Source organism: Coregonus lavaretus (genome assembly GCF_964263955.1).
Source record: "Coregonus lavaretus genome assembly, contig: HAP1_SCAFFOLD_713, whole genome shotgun sequence".
NCBI lineage: Eukaryota > Metazoa > Chordata > Actinopteri > Salmoniformes > Salmonidae > Coregonus > Coregonus lavaretus.
Window position 1 is genome coordinate 250,001 of NW_028164877.1, and position 13,585 is coordinate 263,585.

A 13,585-nucleotide genomic window follows, 5' to 3' on the forward strand; every position below is an offset into this window, starting at 1 on the left:
AGAGAATGGAACCCTATTCCCTATATAGTGCACTACTTTAGACCAGAGAATGGCCCCCTATTCCCTATATAGTGCACTACTTTAGACCAGAGAATGGCCCCCTCTTCCCTATGTAGTGCACTACTTTAGACCAGAGAATGGCCCCCTATTCCCTATATAGTGCACTACTTTAGACCAGAGAATGGCACCCTATCCCCTATGTAGTGCACTACTTTAGACCAGAGAATGGCAACCTATCCCCTATGTAGTGCAATACTTGAGACCAGAGAATGGCCCCCTATTCCCTATATAGTGCACTACTTTAGACCAGAGAATGGCACCCTATCCCCTATGTAGTGCACTACTTTAGACCAGAGAATGGCACCCTATCCCCTATGTAGTGCACTACTTTAGACCAGAGAATGGCCCCCTATTCCCTATGTAGTGCACTACTTTAGACCAGAGAATGGCACCCTATCCCCTATGTAGTGCACTACTTTAGACCAGAGAATGGCATCCTATCCCCTATGTAGTGCACTACTTTAGACCAGAGAATGGCCCCCTATTCCCTATATAGTGCACTACTTTAGACCAGAGAATGGCACCCTATCCCCTATGTAGTGCACTACTTTAGACCAGAGAATGGCCCCCTATTCCCTATATAGTGCACTACTTTAGACCAGAGAATGGCCCCCTATTCCCTATATAGTGCACTACTTTAGACCAGAGAATGGCCCCCTATTCCCTATATAGTGCACTACTTTAGACCAGAGAATGGCACCCTATCCCCTATGTAGTGCACTACTTTAGACCAGAGAATGGCCCCCTATTCCCTATATAGTGCACTACTTTAGACCAGAGAATGGAACCCTATTCCCTATATAGTGCACTACTTTAGACCAGAGAATGGCCCTCTATCCCCTATGTAGTGCACTACTTTAGACCAGAGAATGGCCCCCTATTCCCTATATAGTGCACTACTTTAGACCAGAGAATGGCCCCCTATTCCCTATATAGTGCACTACTTTAGACCAGAGAATGGCCCCCTATTCCCTATATAGTGCACTACTTTAGACCAGAGAATGGCACCCTATCCCCTATGTAGTGCACTACTTTAGACCAGAGAATGGCCCCCTATTCCCTATATAGTGCACTACTTTAGACCAGAGAATGGAACCCTATTCCCTATATAGTGCACTACTTTAGACCAGAGAATGGCACCCTATCCCCTATGTAGTGCACTACTTTAGACCAGAGAATGGCACCCTATCCCCTATGTAGTGCACTACTTTAGACCAGAGAATGGCCCCCTATTCCCTATGTAGTGCACTACTTTAGACCAGAGAATGGCACCCTATCCCCTATGTAGTGCACTACTTTAGACCAGAGAATGGCATCCTATCCCCTATGTAGTGCACTACTTTAGACCAGAGAATGGCCCCCTATTCCCTATATGGTGCACTACTTTAGACCAGAGAATGGCACCCTATCCCCTATGTAGTGCACTACTTTAGACCAGAGAATGGCCCCCTATTCCCTATATAGTGCACTACTTTAGACCAGAGAATGGCCCCCTATTCCCTATATAGTGCACTACTTTAGACCAGAGAATGGCCCCCTATTCCCTATATAGTGCACTACTTTAGACCAGAGAATGGCACCCTATCCCCTATGTAGTGCACTACTTTAGACCAGAGAATGGCCCCCTATTCCCTATATAGTGCACTACTTTAGACCAGAGAATGGAACCCTATTCCCTATATAGTGCACTACTTTAGACCAGAGAATGGCCCCCTATTCCCTATATAGTGCACTACTTTAGACCAGAGAATGGCCCCCTCTTCCCTATGTAGTGCACTACTTTAGACCAGAGAATGGCCCCCTATTCCCTATATAGTGCACTACTTTAGACCAGAGAATGGCACCCTATCCCCTATGTAGTGCACTACTTTAGACCAGAGAATGGCAACCTATCCCCTATGTAGTGCAATACTTGAGACCAGAGAATGGCCCCCTATTCCCTATATAGTGCACTACTTTAGACCAGAGAATGGCACCCTATCCCCTATGTAGTGCACTACTTTAGACCAGAGAATGGCACCCTATCCCCTATGTAGTGCACTACTTTAGACCAGAGAATGGCCCCCTATTCCCTATGTAGTGCACTACTTTAGACCAGAGAATGGCACCCTATCCCCTATGTAGTGCACTACTTTAGACCAGAGAATGGCATCCTATCCCCTATGTAGTGCACTACTTTAGACCAGAGAATGGCCCCCTATTCCCTATATAGTGCACTACTTTAGACCAGAGAATGGCACCCTATCCCCTATGTAGTGCACTACTTTAGACCAGAGAATGGCCCCCTATTCCCTATATAGTGCACTACTTTAGACCAGAGAATGGCCCCCTATTCCCTATATAGTGCACTACTTTAGACCAGAGAATGGCCCCCTATTCCCTATATAGTGCACTACTTTAGACCAGAGAATGGCACCCTATCCCCTATGTAGTGCACTACTTTAGACCAGAGAATGGCCCCCTATTCCCTATATAGTGCACTACTTTAGACCAGAGAATGGAACCCTATTCCCTATATAGTGCACTACTTTAGACCAGAGAATGGCCCTCTATCCCCTATGTAGTGCACTACTTTAGACCAGAGAATGGCCCCCTATTCCCTATATAGTGCACTACTTTAGACCAGAGAATGGCCCCCTATCCCCTATGTAGTGCAATACTTTAGACCAGAGAATGGCCCCCTATTCCCTATATAGTGCACTACTTTAGACCAGAGAATGGCCCCCTATTCCCTATATAGTGCACTACTTTAGACCAGAGAATGGAACCCTATTCCCTATATAGTGCACTACTTTAGACCAGAGAATGGCCCCCTATTCCCTATGTAGTGCACTACTTTAGACCAGAGAATGGCACCCTATCCCCTATGTAGTGCACTACTTTAGACCAGAGAATGGCATCCTATCCCCTATGTAGTGCACTACTTTAGACCAGAGAATGGCACCCTATCCCCTATATAGTGCACTACTTTAGACCAGAGAATGGCACCCTATTCCCTATATAGTGCACTACTTTAGACCAGAGAATGGCCCCCTCTTCCCTATGTAGTGCACTACTTTAGACCAGAGAATGGCACCCTATTCCCTATATAGTGCACTACTTTAGACCAGAGAATGGCACCCTATCCCCTATGTAGTGCACTACTTTAGACCAGAGAATGGCACCCTATCCCCTATGTAGTGCAATACTTTAGACCAGAGAATGGCCCCCTATTCCCTATATAGTGCACTACTTTAGACCAGAGAATGGCCCCCTATTCCCTATATAGTGCACTACTTTAGACCAGAGAATGGCCCCCTATTCCCTATATAGTGCACTACTTTAGACCAGAGAATGGCACCCTATCCCCTATATAGTGCACTACTTTAGACCAGAGAATGGTATCAGCCACCGTTAGCGGTTTTTCACCATTGTCCGTGGCCTGCACCACCTACCAGCCAGCTCTAGTCTGGACTATTATTCGGCCAGTCTGCACAGCGCGTTATCAACCCAGAACATATCGGTTTTTCTGCCGGAATCACTGAATCACTGGACCTTTAACTCCGGATTCATCGCTACCAGCTAGCTGCAACAAAATGGACGTTGTGGTCTGGCTAATCATCCTGATCTAGGCCCATCTCCCGGCTATCTACCTCTCTGTCAACCGGACGTGACCACCTAGTGTTGACACAGAGCCCCGCCGATCCTACACGACTGGTCTGCCGACGAAATCGTCTGATATGGTTACGACGTTGACCACGAAGATTCCATCTGCTAGCCCCGGCCCGCTAGCACACGCTAGCCGTGGCCTCTTACTCGCTAGTGCTTTAGCAGCCTCCGAACTATCCTATTGCTGTTCACCGGACCTTATGATAACTCAGCTATACAGCTGATGTCTGCTGGACTGTTCCTTTTTACGGTACTGCATCCTGTTTATGTTTAGCCTCAGCCCAAACTGTGTCGTCATTACCAGCTGTTGTCTTAGCTCTCTCAAATTACACCTGTGATTGCTTTATGCCTCTCTACCTTGTCAACATGGTTAGCTTATTGTTGTTTCGGTTATTTCTAATTGTACTATTTCACTGTAGATCCCCCAGCCCAGCTAAACCTGCCTTAGATAGCTCCTTTGTCCCACCCCCCATACACGCGGAGACCGACTCAATTGGTGCCTCCAGTGATGCTATCTCTTTCATTGTTACCCAACGCTTAGGTTTACCTCCACTTTACTCATATCCTTCCATATCCTTGTCTGTACATAATGCCCTGAATCTTTTCTACAACGCCCGGAAATCTGCCCCCTTTATTCTATGTACCCAAAGCACTAGAAGACCAGTTCTTAAAGCCTTTAGCCGTATCCTTATTCTAGTCCTCCTCTGTTCCTCTGGTGATGTAGAGGCTAACCCAGGCCCTGCAGCCCTCAGTATCACTCCTACTCCCCAGGCGCTATCATTTGCTGACTTCTGTAATCGCAAAAGTCTTGGTTTATTGCACGTAAATATCAGAAGTCTACTTCCTAAGTTTGAGTTATTCACTGCGTTAGCACACTCCGCCAACCCTGATGTTCTAGCAGTGTCTGAATCCTGGCTTAGGAAGGCCACCAAAAATTCAGAAATTTCCATCCCCAACTATAACATTTTCCGTCTAGATAGAACTGCCAAAGGGGGTGGAGTTGCAATCTACTGTAGAGATAGCCTGCAGAGCTCTATCATACTATCCAGGTCTGTGCCCAAACAGTTTGAGCTTCTACTTCAAAAAATCCACCTTTCCAGAAATAAGTCTCTCACTGTTGCCGCTTGCTACAGACCCCCCTCAGCCCCCAGCTGTGCCCTGGACACAATATGTGAATTGATTGCCCCCCATTTATCCTCCGAGTTCGTACTGCTTGGTGACCTAAATTGGGATATGCTTAATACCCCGGCCATCCTACAATCCAAACTAGATGCCCTCAATCTCACGCAAATTATCAACGAACCTACCAGGTACAACCCTAAATCCGTAAACATGGGTACCCTCATAGATATCATCCTGACTAACTTACCCTCTAAATACACCTCAGCTGTCTTCAACCAGGATCTCAGCGATCACTGCCTCATTGCCTGCGTCCGTAACGGGTCCGCGGTCAAACGACCACCCCTCATCACTGTCAAACGCTCCCTAAAACACTTTAGCGAGCAGGCCTTCCTAATTGACCTGGCCCAGGTATACTGGATGGATATAGATCTCATTCCGTCAGTAGAGGATGCCTGGTTGTTCCTTAAAAGTAATTTCCTCTCAATCTTAAATAAACATGCCCCATTCAAAAAATACAGAACTAAGAACAGATATAGCCCCTGGTTCTCCTCAGACTTGACTGCCCTTGACCAGCACAAAAACATCCTGTGGCATACTGCTCTCTCCTCGTCTGACCATGTGTTCTCGCATACCCCGAGAGCATCTGGTCAGAGGGGTGGTGGCACAGGAATCCTCATCTCTCCCAAGTGGACATTCTCAATTTTTCCCCTAACCCATCTGTCTATCTCCTCATTTGAATTCCATGCTGTCACAGTCACTAGCCCATTTAAGCTTAATATCCTTGTCATCTATCGCCCTCCAGGTTCCCTTGGAGAGTTCATCAATGAGCTTGACGCCTTGATAAGTTCCTTTCCTGAGGATGGCTCACCCCTCACAGTTTTGGGGGATTTCAACCTCCCTACGTCTACATTTGACTCATTTCTCTCTGCCTCCTTCTTTCCACTCCTCTCCTCTTTTGACCTCACCCTCTCACCGTCCCCCCCTACTCACAAGGCAGGCAATACGCTTGACCTCATCTTTACTAGATGCTGCTCTTCTACTAATCTCACTGCAACTCCCCTCCATGTCTCCGACCACTACTTTGTTTCCTTTTCTCTCTCGCTCTCCTCCAACACTACTCACTCTGCCCCTACACAGATGGTAATGCGCCGCCGCAACCTTCGCTCTCTCTCTCCCACTACTCTCTCCTCTTCCATCCTATCATCTCTTCCCTCTGCTCAATCCTTCTCCCTCCAATCTCCTGATTCTGCCTCCTCAACCCTCCTCTCCTCCCTTTCTGCATCCTTTGACTCTCTGTGTCCCCTATCCTCCCGGCCGGCTCGGTCCTCCCCTCCAGCTCCGTGGCTTGATGACTCATTGCGAGCTCACAGAACAGAGCTCCGGGCAGCGGAGCGGAAATGGAAGAAAACTAAACTCCCTGCCGACCTGGCATCTTTTCACTCCCTCCTCTCTACATTTTCTTCATCTGTTTCTGCTGCTAAGGCCACTTTATACCACTCTAAATTCCAAGCATCTGCCTCTAACCCTAGGAAGCTCTTTGCCACATTCTCCTCCCTGCTGAATCCTCAACCCCCCCCCCCCCCTCCTCTCTCTCTGTGGATGACTTCGTCAACCACTTTGAAAAGAAGGTTGACGACATCCGATCCTCGTTTGTTAAGTCTAATGACACTGCTGGTCCTACTCACACTGCCCTACCCTATGCTTTGACTTCTTTCTCCCCTCTCTCTCCAGATAAAATCCTGCGACTTGTGACTGCAGGCCGCCCAACAACCTGCCCGCTTGACCCCATCCCCTCCTCTCTTCTCCAGACCATCTCCGGTGACCTTCTCCCCTACCTCACCTCGCTGATCAACTCATCCTTGACCGCTGGCTATGTCCCTTCCGTCTTCAAGAGAGTGAGAGTTGCACCCCTTCTCAAAAAACCAACACTGGATCCCACTGATGTCAACAACTACAGACCAGTATCCCTTCTTTCTTTTCTTTCCAAAACTATTGAGCGTGCCGTCTTTAGCCAACTCTCTTGCTATCTCTCTCAGAATGACCTTCTTGATCCAAACCAGTCAGGTTTCAGGACTGGTCATTCAACTGAGACTGCTCTTCTCTGTGTCACGGAGGCTCTCCGCACTGCTAAAGCTAACTCTCTCTCCTCTGCTCTTGTCCTTCTAGACCTGTCTGCTGCCTTTGATACTGTGAACCATCAGATCCTCCTCTCCACCCTCTCCGAGCTGGGCATCTCCGGCGCGGCTCACTCCTGGATTGCGTCCTACCTGACCGGTCGCTCCTACCAAGTGGCGTGGCGAGAAGCTGTCTCCGCACCACGTGCTCTCACCACTGGTGTCCCCCAGGGCTCAGTTCTAGGCCCTCTCCTATTCTCCCTATACACCAAGTCACTTGGCTCTGTCATATCCTCACATGGCCTCTCCTATCATTGCTACGCTGACGATACACAACTAATCTTCTCCTTTCCCCCTTCTGATAACCAGGTGGCGAATCGCATCTCTGCATGTCTGGCAGACATATCAGTATGGATGACGGATCACCACCTCAAGCTGAACCCTGGCAAGACGGAGCTGCTCTTCCTCCCGGGGAAGGACTGCCCGTTCCATGATCTCGCCATCACGGTTGACAACTCCGTTGTGTCCTCCTCCCAGAGTGCGAAGAGCCTTGGCGTGACCCTGGACAACACCCTGTCGTTCTCCGCTAACATCAAGGCGGTGACCCGATCCTGCAGGTTCATGCTCTACAACATTCGGAGAGTACGACCCTGCCTTACACAGGAAGCGGCACAGGTCCTAATCCAGGCACTTGTCATCTCCCGTCTGGATTACTGCAACTCGCTGTTGGCTGGCCTCCCTGCATGTGCCATTAAACCCCTACAACTCATCCAGAATGCCGCAGCCCGTCTGGTGTTCAACCTTCCCAAGTTCTCTCACGTCACCCCCCTCCTCCGCACACTCCACTGGCTTCCAGTTGAAGCTCGCATCCGTTACAAGACCATGGTGCTTTTTCAAACAGAAATTTGCATCCTGTAGCACTAACTCCAAAAACTTTTGGGACACTGTAAAGTCCATGGAGAATAAGAGCACTTCCTCCCAGCTGCCCACTGCACTGAGGCTAGGAAACACTATCACCACCGATAAATCTGCAATAATCGAGAATTTCAACAAGCATTTTGCTACGGCTGGCCATGCTTTCCACCTGGCTACCACTACCCCGGCCACCAACTCTGCACCCTCCGCTGCAACTTGCCCATGCCCCCCCCCGCTTCTCCTTCACACAAATTCAGACAGCTGATGTTCTGAAAGAGCTGCAAAATCTGGACCCCTACAAATCAGCTGGGCTAGACAATCTGGACCCATTCTTTCTAAAACTAGCCGCCGAAATTGTCGCAACCCCTATTACTAGTCTGTTCAACCTCTCTTTCGTAACGTCTGAGATCCCCAGAGATTGGAAAGCTGCCGCGGTCATCCCCCTCTTCAAAGGGGGTGACACTCTAGATCCAAACTGCTACAGACCTATATCCATCCTGCCCTGCCTTTCGAAAGTATTTGAAAGCCAAGTTAACAAACAGATCACCGACCATTTCGAATACCACCGTACCTTCTCCGCTATGCAATCCGGTTTCCGAGCTGGTCATGGGTGCACTTCAGCCACGCTCAAGGTCCTAAACGATATTATAACCGCGATTGATAATAGACAGTACTGTGCAGCCGTCTTCATCGACCTGGCCAAGGCTTTCGACTCTGTCAACCACCGCATTCTTATTGGCAGACTAAATAGCCTTGGTTTCTCAAATGACTGCCTCGCCTGGTTCGCCAACTACTTCTCAGATAGAGTTCAGTGTGTCAAATCGGAGGGCCTGTTGTCTGGACCTATGGCAGTCTCTATGGGGGTGCCACATGGTTCAATTCTTGGGCCGACACTTTTCTCCGTGTATATCAATGATGTCGCTCTTGCTGCTGGTGACTCTCAGATCCACCTCTACGCAGACGACACCATTTTGTATACATCTGGCCCTTCATTGGACACTGTGTTAACAAACCTCCAAACGAGCTTCAATGCCATACAACACTCCTTCAGTAGCCTCCAACTGCTCTTAAACACTAGTAAAACTAAATGCATGCTTTTCAATCGAACGCTGCTGGCACCCGCCCACCCGACTAGAATCACCACTCTCGACGGGTCTGACCTAGAGTATGTGGACAACTACAAATACCTAGGTGTCTGGTTAGACTGTAAACTCTCCTTCCAGACTCACATTAAGAATCTCCAATCCAAAGTTAAATCTAGAATCGGCTTCCTATTTCGCAACAAAGCCTCCTTCACTCATGCTGCCAAACATGCCCTCGTAAAACTGACTATCCTACCGGTCCTTGACTTCGGCGATGTCATTTACAAAATAGCCTCCAACACTCTACTCAGCAAATTGGATGTAGTCTATCACAGTGCCATCCGTTTTGTCTCCAAAGCCCCATACACTACCCACCACTGTGACCTGTACGCTCTCGTTGGCTGGCCCTCACTACATGTTCGTCGTCAAACCCACTGGCTCCAGGTCATCTATAAATCACTGCTAGGCAAATCCCCGCCTTATCTTAGCTCATTGGTCACCATAGCAGCACCCACCCGTAGTCTGCGCTCCAGCAGGTATATCTCACTGGTCATTCCCAAAGCCAACACCTCCTTTGGCCGCCATTCCTTCCAGTTCTCTGCTGCCAATGACTGGAACGAATTGCAAAAATCTCTGAAGCTGGAGACTCTTATCTCCCTCACTAACTTTAAGCATCAGTTGTCAGAGCACCTTACCGATCACTGCACCTGTACACAGCCCATCTGAAATTAGCCCACCCAACTACCTCATCCCTATATGGTTATTTTTTTTGCTCTTTTGCACCCCAGTATCTCTATTTGCACATAATCTCTTGCACATCTAGCATTCCAGTGTTAATACTAATTGTAATTATTTTGCACTAGAGCCTTACCTCCATAACTTGCTACATTTGCACACACTGTATATATATTTTCTGTTGTATTTTTGACTTTATGTTTTTTTTTTTTTTTACCCCATATGTAACTCTGTGTTGTTGTTTTTATTGCACTGCTTTGCTTTATCTTGGCCAGGTCGCAGTTGTAAATGAGAACTTGTTCTCAACTGGCTTACCTGGTTAAATAAAGGTGAAATAAAAAAATTTAAAAAATGGCCTCCTATTCCCTATATAGTGCACTACTTTAGACCAGAGAATGGCACCCTATCCCCTATGTAGTGCACTACTTTAGACCAGAGAATGGCACCCTATCCCCTATGTAGTGCACTACTTTAGACCAGAGAATGGCACCCTATCCCCTATGTAGTGCACTACTTTAGACCGACGACAACACATCAGAATAAAAGTTATTTATTCATTATTTACAAGCCTTCCTTTCTCAATGATTTATTCACATGGGGCAGCTTGACTTGGTTAGGAGACAGACACCGAGAGACACTGAAACACATTGTTAGGAGACAGACACCGAGAGACACTGAAACATATTGTTAGGAGACAGACACCGAGAGACACTGAAACATATTGTTAGGAGACAGACACCGAGAGACACTGAAACACATTGTTAGGAGACAGACAACGAGAGACACTGAAACATATAGTTAGGAGACACTGAAACATATTGTTAGGAGACACTGAAACATATTGTTAGGAGACACTGAAACATATTGTTAGGAGACACTGAAACATATTGTTAGGAGACACTGAAACATATTGTTAGGAGACACGGAAACATATTGTTAGGAGACACTGAAACATATTGTTAGGAGACACTGAAACATATTGTTAGGAGACACAGAAACATATTGTTAGGAGACACGGAAACATATTGTTAGGAGACACTGAAACATATTGTTAGGAGACACTGAAACATATTGTTAGGAGACAGACACCGAGAGACACTGAAACATATAGTTAGGAGACACTGAAACATATTGTTAGGAGACACTGAAACATATTGTTAGGAGACACGGAAACATATTGTTAGGAGACAGACACCGAGAGACACTGAAACATATAGTTAGGAGACACTGAAACATATTGTTAGGAGACACTGAAACATATTGTTAGGAGACACTGAAACATATTGTTAGGAGACACTGAAACATATTGTTAGGAGACACTGAAACATATTGTTAGGAGACACTGAAACATATTGTTAGGAGACACTGAAACATCGCTCCAGCCCAGCAGTCTGTGTATAATCACTCGTCTCTTCTTCTTCTATGAGCCATTACACCAGTACAACTATTATAATTAAATTACTATTCAATACATTAGAGTCAAAGTTCTTGAAGTTTTCCGGATTGACTGACCTTCATGTCTTAAAGTAATGATGGACTGTCGTTTCTCTTTGCTTATTTGAGCTGTTCTTGCCATAATATGGACTTGGTCTTTTACCAAATAGGGCTATCTTCTGTATACCACCCCTACCTTGTCAAAACACAACTAATTGGCTCAAACGCATTAAGAAGGAAAGAAATTCCACAAATGAACTTTTAACAAGGCACACCTGTTAATTGAAATGCATTCCAGGTGACTACCTCATGAAGCTGGTTGAGAGAATGCCAAGAGTGTGCAAAACTGTCATCAAGGCAAAGGGTGGCTACTTTGAAGAATCTAAAATATAAAATATATTTTGATTTGTTTAACACTTTTTTGGTTACTACATGATTCCATATGTGTTATTTCATAGTTTTGATGTCTTCACTATTATTCTACAATGTAGAAAATAGTACAAATAAAGAAAAACCCTGGAATGAGTAGGTACTGTATATAGACCCTATTGAGTTTGCTCACCTTGGATATGTCCTGTCCGTCAATACGGATGCAGCCTCCCTGGATGTCGTAAAAGCGAAACAGTAGACGGAGGATAGTGCTTTTACCTGAACCAGACTGACCCACCTGCAGACACACGTAGGACATGTGGATGTTAAAATGTGGGGGTATCTGAAAAGTGGAGGTCATGTGTTTTTATGCACATGTTAGTTTATGTAAGTAAGGAATGGCTATCTGAAGTGTTGAACCTACCAGAGCAACAGTCTGGCCGGCAATCACAGTGAACGATACGCCCCTGAGAATCACATTCCTGAGGACAGCAACACAGATACACAGTCCTACTTCATCTGATGAAGTACTCATGATGCACACACACATTACATTACAGTACGTCATGAGTTGAATGCCAAGAGTTTTACAACTGGAGAATCTAAGTTGATACGTGAAGGCCAATGACAGGGTGATGCTTAGCTGTAGTACAAGCTCTGTTCTGCTCCGCCCACGACTATCCACCTGTTACTGTTACCTATCGTCTGTCATGAGAGACTATGTCCATATCAGAGATGAACTACAAACATTCTCATGACATCAGAGATGACCTACACATTCTCATTACATTTTTACATTTTAGTCATTTAGCAGACGCTCTTATCCAGAGCAACTTACAGTTAGTGAGTGCATACATTTTTCATACTGGCCCCCCATGGGAAATGAACCCACAACCCTGGCGTTGCAAACGCCATGCTCTACCAACTGAGCTACACATTCTCGTGACATCAGAGATGAACTACACAGATTGTCATGACATCAGAGATGAACTACACGCATTGTCATGACATCAGAGATGACCTACACATGTTTTTATGACCTACCCCTCAGTGTAGCTGAAGCACACGTTCTGAAACTTCACCTCGCCTGCTGTCAACAGCAGCTCTGTAGAACTGACATCGTCTTTCACCTGGACAAGACAAACATGACAGGGGATAATAAATAATTAGTCATTTAGCAGACGCTCTTATCCAGAGCGAATTACAGGAGCAATTAGGGTTAAGTGCCTTGCTCAAGGGCACATCGACAGATTTTTCACCTAGTCGGCTCGGGGATTAGAACCAGCGACCTTTCGGTTACTGGCACAACGCTCTTAACCACTAAGCTACCTGCCGCCGCAGTGACATCAGCAGTGTAGTGGAGCTCAGGGACAGTAACTCCTGTAGCTAACAGGGGATGAGATCAGCAGTGTAGTGGAGCTCAGGGACAGTAACTCCTGTAGCTAACAGGGGATGAGATCAGCAGTGTAGTGGAGCTCAGGGACAGTAACTCCTGTACTTGACAGGGGATGAGATCAGCAGTGTAGTGGAGCTCAGGGACAGTAACTCCTGTAGCTAACAGGGGATGAGATCAGCAGTGTAGTGGAGCTCAGGGACAGTAACTCCTGTAGCTAACAGGGGATGAGATCAGCAGTGTAGTGGAGCTCAGGGACAGTAACTCCTGTACTTGACAGGGGATGAGATCAGCAGTGTAGTGGAGCTCAGGGACAGTAACTCCTGTAGCTAACAGGGGATGAGATCAGCAGTGTAGTGGAGCTCAGGGACAGTAACTCCTGTAGCTAACAGGGGATGAGATCAGCAGTGTAGTGGAGCTCAGGGACAGTAACTCCTGTAGCTAACAGGGGATGAGATCAGCAGTGTAGTGGAGCTCAGGGACAGTAACTCCTGTACTTGACAGGGGATGAGATCAGCAGTGTAGTGGAGCTCAGGGACAGTAACTCCTGTACTTGACAGGGGATGAGATCAGCAGTGTAGTGGAGCTCAGGGACAGTAACTCCTGTACTTGACAGGGGATGAGATCAGCAGTGTAGTGGAGCTCAGGGACAGTAACTCCTGTCGCTAACAGGGGATGAGATCAGCAGTGTAGTGGAGCTCAGGGACAGTAAC

At 46.8% G+C, this 13,585-nt stretch overlaps 1 protein-coding gene across 1 annotated transcript in view; it reads right to left on the reverse strand.

Moving 5' to 3' along the window:
* Positions 1-12,609, reverse strand: part of LOC311116494 (ATP-binding cassette sub-family B member 6-like) — a gene marked incomplete at both ends in the record, with an annotated part of 48,908 nt that extends 36,299 nt beyond the window's left edge. Inside the window, 3 exons of the mRNA XM_084191573.1 lie at positions 11,673-11,777; positions 11,904-11,961; positions 12,524-12,609. Of these exons, the coding sequence (XP_084047699.1) occupies positions 11,673-11,777; positions 11,904-11,961; positions 12,524-12,609 (249 nt within the window). The remainder of the gene's footprint in view (positions 1-11,672; positions 11,778-11,903; positions 11,962-12,523) is intronic.
* Positions 12,610-13,585: the final 976 nt, after the last annotated feature.